The 7,926-nt window shown below is 36.7% G+C and overlaps 1 protein-coding gene across 1 annotated transcript in view; it reads right to left on the bottom strand.

Moving 5' to 3' along the window:
* Nucleotides 1–227: 227 nt before the first annotated feature.
* The window catches only part of LOC126482266 (probable ATP-dependent RNA helicase pitchoune), a 55,953-nt gene continuing 48,254 nt past the window's right edge, over nt 228–7,926 (bottom strand). The window contains exons 9-12 of the mRNA XM_050106251.1: nt 6,504–6,656; nt 6,248–6,418; nt 3,287–3,464; nt 228–513 (exon numbers count right to left, since the gene is read on the bottom strand). Coding sequence (XP_049962208.1) covers nt 344–513; nt 3,287–3,464; nt 6,248–6,418; nt 6,504–6,656 — 672 coding nt within the window. The 3' untranslated portion in view covers nt 228–343. The remainder of the gene's footprint in view (nt 514–3,286; nt 3,465–6,247; nt 6,419–6,503; nt 6,657–7,926) is intronic.

Genomic DNA, 7,926 nt, shown 5'->3' with positions numbered 1-7,926 from the left:
CATGTAGTATTTTGTATACAAACTGTGTTGTTGCAACACAAGTAAGTAAATCAGTCACCAAGACATCCACAAAACTGAACATCAGAGTGAGACGAAAACAGTACTTAAAGGATTTTCATTAAAGACTACCACAGGACTTTTGGGCAAATGATGAGTTCTATACTGCTAAGAGAATGTAACAGCAACATACTGTAAATACTAATCTGGACAGCACAGAAAAACTGTAATTAAGAAACTTAACATGGGACTTTATTTGTTTCTCTTTTTTCACATAATATCTACACTGAATTGTACACTTCATCAATCATTGTCCTTTCCCAATATGAGATAATGTGTCCTGCCACTACCGAACAAACTGTCTCTTATCACCAGGTTTATTTTTATGTGGCTGCCTGAAGATCATTGCTTTGTGTTCCATTTTGCCTCCTCCAGGCTTATTCATAGTATTAAAATATCCAAAACCACCACCACCAAGTCTCTTCCTCGGACGGTTCCCTTTGCTACTGTTGACATCTGAAAAATCTATTAAGGAAGGTACAACACAGGATAACAGATTTGAGCAACTTTTATATCACTGAAAAGGCATAACCTTTAGTTGTAGAAGGCTAAGTACTACAAAAGTTCTTGAAACAATTCACATGCAATGCTGGAGGATGGGATGATAAGTTTATATCAGCATAAATCACACACATAACAGTGACTTTATTAGTGTAAGCTGCATAATTAATATAATGTGCATTTTATCAATATTAGATTCATAACACATACAATGTAATGCACTTCAGCTTAAGCCATCTCTGAATCATTTGTAATATGGCATCAATATGCAGTATCTGGTCAGATTCCTATTTCCAAACACATACCATAAACTACTAAAGATATTTAAGAATCTGACAAGATGTATGTATCTATGTCCTTTAAAATATGATTCTAAGATTGGCATAAGCCAAAATGAATTAATTTGTATGCTTTATGAAATTAGAAGGTTTTGTAAGTGGACATAACACAAGGCATCATTCAAAAGTTGTTAATGATATTACTGATGGAGCAATGAATACAAATTACCACTCTGCCAACAATGCACAGATTTTTACGAAAGATTTGGCTCAGTTGCAGTCAAACCAGTCACGACAGTTCTTGAGAAACAACCTACAATACAGTACTAAAAAATACATGCATTAATTTAACAGCTGTCAATAGAAGTAATGAGGATTGTGCAAAACTCATGATTGAAAGAGGCACGTACATGTCAGGTGGCTCTAATTCAGTAAAACTATTCTCAGCAGTCCTAAACAAACTTTTTTATCCTTAAACTGGGAAAAGAAAGAAGTAATATGGATTTGCTTAACTGATGATAAACTGTTTGTCTTTAATGCTGATAAATTTCAACAACAGATGAAGAAAATTCACAGATCCTTTTGGAAAACAGGCTTTAAAATCAATTATAACAAAACTATCAATCACAAAATTCAGTTTCCCAAAACGTTAAATTATGTGGCTATTATTTACTTTCAGGAGACGAAATTTCTAGGTTCTCCCAACAGAAATAGCTACAAGCAGAGAATACTACTCCTAGCTTTCAGAAACTGTATGTTCCTTCCTCAGGAAGGAAAGATGAGTTGGAAACAAGGGACAGGTCACTCAGTTCTAGGTTGAGAGGGGCAAATTCTAGTTGGGCCACTTATTTTTCCCCCCAGTCCCTTTTCCTCCCTGAGGGAAGAAAAATAAATGTGATGACAGGCAAGTACCACACTTTCTAGTTGTACATATTCCTATCAGCGGTACTAGGAATCAGCGTTTCTTAAGGTAAGTATTGGCCAACCATTCAGTATCCCTATATAATCAACACAAAGATAATAATATTGCACAAATCATGAATGCGGCTGACTAACTTTTATGTGTACAGCAGCTAAAGACAACATCTAGATGATCAGCAAAAAGAAAAAAGAAAAAAAAAAAAAAGAAAAAAATACTGAAAAGCAACAACGGCTCAGAGTGCCATTGATGATCTAAAAATAATTTCCTGAATGTGGTTTTCGATAAGTGGGTAACAAAATTTTTGATCCACATGAATTACTAGTTTTAATTTATGGCAGTGAGACAGGACTTAAAATGCAAACACCAGTCGAAAACTGTGTGTTCCCAGCAAGCAACTGAGAGATGTATGATGGGACTCATTTGAGGGGAAAGTGGCAGTAGTAAAACAAATAAATAGATCACAGTTACACTATATACGAGAAGATCAACACAGTGACCTAATGTAAGGTGAGCAAATGATAGAAGAAAAAATGTGGGAGACACATGGTTGCATACAACAAAAGACTCATGCATACAGTCTTGAGGTGGCCTATACCCAGCAATAGATACATCAAATGGCTGACGATGATAATGTTTGGCATCTGACAATCATTCTGTTCCTGGATTCAACAACTATTTTATGTAATACATTCACAATCTGCCAGCATAACACCTTTCAGTTAGATTTTAGTACAACACAGATTCATAATGAGGCACTAAGAACCAGCATAACCAACGCCATGATGTATTCAGAAATAAGAAATATTAAAACCAAAACTGAGAAAAGAGCAACAATGGTATTTTTTCAATATAAACCAGTTGTGGATTGTGCATTACAGACAGAGAGATATTGCTTACTACTACTTTAGAAATCTTTATACTTAACACCATCTAGTTCCCCCAACATTTCGTACTTCAGTTCCCAGGATAATTTTAGTTAAATATTATTCAAACCATTGACTTTACACACTTGGATTGAAATCAAGATAAGATGTGTGTAAATGAATGCTAGGAGAGAAGAAACATCAGAATAAAAATCTAAATTCTGGTTGAATATAATAAAATCTCAAATGGTTGAAATGGAAGAAAAGAAAGTCAAGGTGCAGTAATGGAAAAAAAGAACATCAAAAGTTGATGTGATGGTAACTGCTTGTTGATGGGGAATCTTATGATATTTTAAACAGAAAAAAACCATTACTGCATGGTGAGTGTGATCATTCTTCTATCACTATGTCTCCCACACTGGCTTCTTCTCATCTGCTCACTGATAACAGACAGGAGATTTGGAAGACACAAAAACAAGAACAGCCACTTCTTTGAGTATACTCAGTAGCAACTTAACTGCTGTTTGAAAGGACACAATTTTGCTTGAACTGGGGAAAGGAGAATGGAGGGGAGGGAGATGGAAGTATAGTGGTAGGGAAGGAGAGGTAAAACAGTAATCTTAACATACTAATATCTACAATCACCTAATTGCAAAAAAGGATACGGAGATCAACGCTTGGTGGTATTTTAAGTCCAAATGACAGAGCGACCTTTTGCAGGTCTAATGTCTCCACATTAAATATCTGCTTCAAATGGTGAGAATCGTATGCTCTTACATATGCCTTGTATGCTTCTTTTGCCGACATATTCAAGAAGTAATTTTTACCAATCAGTTTTTCCAGCTGAAACAATACATAAAGTAAAGATCCAGTTCTTAGAAGTACCTGCAGTCTGCATTATACAAAAAACTCAAAAATTTACACACACACACACACACACACACACACACACACATATATATATATATATATATATATATATATATATATATATATATATATATATTGCAGGAGACCAATGGCTGGGGAAGATAAAATCACATTATGAAAATTGTTAACTATTTTCGACAATGGAGGGTGAGGGTGTGTGTGGGGGTGGGGGGGTGCGCAAGAGAGAGAGAAAATTTGGACCTAATGTAGATCTGATACACTGGGAACAGACATTCATACCATACTACGTATATCACATATCCCTAGTCCTCGCACTGTCCCCAACAATCCACAGCAAAGGAGCACCCCTCCCCCTCATTACCCAATATCACCCTGGATCCTGGATTGGAGCAACTGAACCCTGTCCTTCACCAGGCCTTTGATTTATCTATCGTCATGTCCTGAGATGAGTGACATCCAACCCATGATCCATCTCACCCTCCCAAAGTGCTATTCTGTTGCCTACCCAACCTACACAACATTCCGGTCCATCCCTACAACATTCCCACTCTCAACCCATTGTATCTCATCCAGGTGCAAGACCTGCCAAATACGCCAACCAAACATATCTTATTACAGCCCTGTCACAGGTTTGTCCTAACCCATCAAATGCACAGCCATCTGTGAAAACAGCCATATCATATGCTGGAATATTTGCACAGTATTTAATGTGGACATGACAACCACCAACCAGCTATCAATCAGAATGAATAACCACCACCCAGCTGTGATCAAGAAGAAAGTTACCACCCAGTGGCACAACATACTGCTGAGCACCACATGCTAGAGTTCAGTGGCTGCTTCACAACCCAAGCCATCTGAATCCTTCCATCCAAAACCAGTTTTTATGAAGTACGAAGATGGGAGTTACATTGCAACACATCCTCTTGCTTCCGTAATCTCTGCTAACCCATGCCCTCTATCCAACTGTTTCCCCTGCTCACATCTTTTCACCCCCTTTCTAATCAGTGCCTCCACATCCTCTTCCAATTCACCAGCTCTTGTGCCTGAGTGTCACAAACCTAGTATGTGCACCTGATACCCCTCCTCCCACACTGAGCGAGGTGGCGCAGTGGTTAGCACACTGGACTCGCATTTGGGAGGACGACGGTTCAATCCCGCGTCCGGCCATCCTGATTTAGGTTTTCCGTGATTTCCCTAAATCGCTCCAGGCAAATGCCAGGATGGTTCCTCTGAAAGGGCACGGCCGACTTCCTTCCCTGTCCTTCCCTAATCCGATGAGACCGATGACCTCGCTGTTTGGTCTCTTTCCCCAAATCCAACCAACCAACCAACCTCCTCCCACATTCTCATCCTGCACACCAGCTGTCTCCTCCTGAGCTGCTAGCTATCCAGTCCATTTGTGCTCTAGCTCATCAAACAATTTCTTCTGAAAGGTAGCAAAGTTTTCATTCTTTTTTGTAGGCCTGTCAATGACTCAATGCTTCTGTAAATTAGTTGCATCAACTAGAGATTGATAGAAGGAAATTAGAAAATAACAAAAAGCAAGGAAGAAATTTCAAACTTTGGGACTCATTCCTTCAACAAAAAATATGTAACGAGGAGAAAAAAATTAAAATATTCTGGAATTTTGTATCATATGGGGAAACACCAGTTGGCACATGGGACTGAGGGACAAGGGAAAGTTATTGCGAACTAAAATAAAGTCATGATAAAATTTGCTGGGAAATACATGCTTTTCTGTTTGCACTACTTCTTGCTTCTTTCAAACACTTATGTTTTCTTATGTTGTGAATCCAGAAATAACTCCAGACAGCTCCAAAAACTTGAGACTCTACATTATTTTTAATAGCACAAGCAGATGGAATATTACGTTTTTTTGGCAGTATAGTTCATTCATCTGCCCTTATTGCTTTCAATTTTAGATATTTTCAAACCATAAATAATATTATAATCAGTCCAACCACTACAGATCTGTTCACTTTCGATTGGATGAATGAGGGTATGATGCCAGATGCTGAGGACTGTTCATTGTTTGTACATAACTATTGTCTTCAACACAATATTGGTTCATTTCTTGTTAACAAATCTGGGCTTTACATTTACTCATATTGGTTATACTGAGAGCATAAAATTGATGAAACCAAAAAGAAATCAATGAGGGAAATATAATTGGAAATACACGAAGTTCACTTCTCCAGTATGAACACAAAAACATCACCAATTTATTTCTATATATGATCATGTTCTCACAGTTTCTGTTCCCACCATTTTATTTTAATAACAAAGGCCAAAAGGAAATAAGTAATTTTTTTAAAAAATGGTGTGATTGTACTGTTGTCTTTGACACTACAATAAATTACTAGCTAATCAGTATGTAATATAATTTCTTCTGTGCTTGATTAATATAATTTGCAGTATATTCAGAAATACATATTCTTAACATGCTAAAATATAATTTAATAATTGCTTAAAAAGTAAAGATTCAGTCAATAAGGTGACAAAATATTGTGTAATATTATGAAACCTTGTTGACTTCCTTCTATTTCCATCAAATTTCACGACTGGAATTAGAATGAAACAATGGCTACAAAAACTGTCTCAAATGAAATAAAGGTGATTTTAAAATTCGATAAGCCGCTGAAAAGAAAGAATCAACTCAACATATCTGTGTTCAGTAATCCTGACACGCACAAACACCAACATTTTACACAGCTCTGTTGAAAGTTAATTACCTGTAACTGAATATCAGCTATTTTATTCCAGCTGAACTCAAATTCATTGAGAGGGACTTTGGCTTGCTTCAAATATCGCAGAAAACCTAGCTCTTCTGGTCGAAGGATCAAGAGGGCATGTCCTCTACCACCTTCTCCTCTTGCTGTCCTACCAACTCGATGAATGTATTCCTGCGTGTCAACAACAAAACAATTTTTACTTCAATTGCCTCAGATTTAAGCTATTTAAATATAACAGCACCTAATTATTACTAACCTTTGGGTCATCTGGTGGATCATATTGAACTATCCAGTCCACAGCAGGAATGTCTAAACCTCGAGCAGCAACGTCTGTACAGAGGAGTATACCTGTCTCAGCATTACAGAACTGGAAGAAAGTGGTGGTACGTTTTGTCTGTTTTTGTTTTCCCTGAAACAAAGAAATAAAAAACAAATGTCAAATGTTTATTATATTTCTCTCAAGCCATTGTTGTCCTTAGAGCAACATTTGGCGGGTTCACTGGAGTTGTAAGCCATATTTCCACAGGCACAAATTTCTTACATGTGCATATCCTCCACCCCCCCCCCCCCCAGCCCCTCCACCACCACCACCACCACCACCACCACCACCCCCTTACATGCACATTAGCATTTCCATATGCCCGAGTTGGAAACGCTATTTATGTGACTTTCGAGATGGCAACAACTGAAATTGTTTGTATGAGAGTTGCGTAGCTTTTATATGAAGAGCTTATAGTGATATACACAAAGAAAAAATCGGACCCGTAGATGTTGGATATGGAAATGGGTATATCATAGCAATCATTTCGGAACATCAAGTACACTAATAAGAGAGTTATACTGTGCAGTCAACATTTTGTTTGAAAATAATTTTCAAATGAGTAAAATCATTCTGAACCATACTTTTAGCTCTGCACAAAAGTCTAAAGCAAGTATGTGACATGCCAGCTTGCATTAAATTACAAGTAACTCTGAAATATCTGACAACTGTAGTCACTACAATATACTATTGCATTCTGAAGAGTATTATATCCAAATTTTTATATAACCTACAATACACGGAAGGTACATTAGAGAGGAAGGTTGCTGTCTCAACACCTCAGCTTTGTCTTTATTTTCAGAGTTTGTCAAGGTTCTGATAGGTCAGATGTGCAGTAAATATACATTTATTTTACTGGTATGTTACTTAATTTTGTAACCAAACACTGTACTACTGTGCTGAATGGTGACCACTCAATTAAAGTGCCAATACGAACACTATTATATTTACATAGGCTTTTAATGGGGTTAAGAGCAGTTTTAAATCTCTAAAGCCACAAATAAATTTCAGTTTCATGGTAATATTTACACTCACAGACTAAAGCAAAAAATTATTGTTATACCAAAATAAAAACAAAATAAAATAAAAAACTCCTTTACAGTATTCATTTTTCTGCAGTAATACGAAACTCAGCAAGTTCACTCTCAGTTTCAATACTTTTTAACTCATTTCATCACTTCAAACACAGGTGTGTTATTCTTTTACGTGTAAGTGATTACAATGTGTTGCTGAATGCTAAAATGATATTTCCATGACACTGTTTAACATTTTGCAACTTTAGAAAGTGTTTGTTCATGTAGTTGAAGACTAAGCCCAATATTTTTATTTATTTATTTTTGGCATAACACTAACTTTCCAC

Source organism: Schistocerca serialis, chromosome 1, assembly GCF_023864345.2.
Source record: "Schistocerca serialis cubense isolate TAMUIC-IGC-003099 chromosome 1, iqSchSeri2.2, whole genome shotgun sequence".
Lineage (NCBI taxonomy): Eukaryota > Metazoa > Arthropoda > Insecta > Orthoptera > Acrididae > Schistocerca > Schistocerca serialis.
Note: the sequence above shows the minus strand (reverse complement) of the source record. Positions and strands in the feature narration are given on the sequence as shown.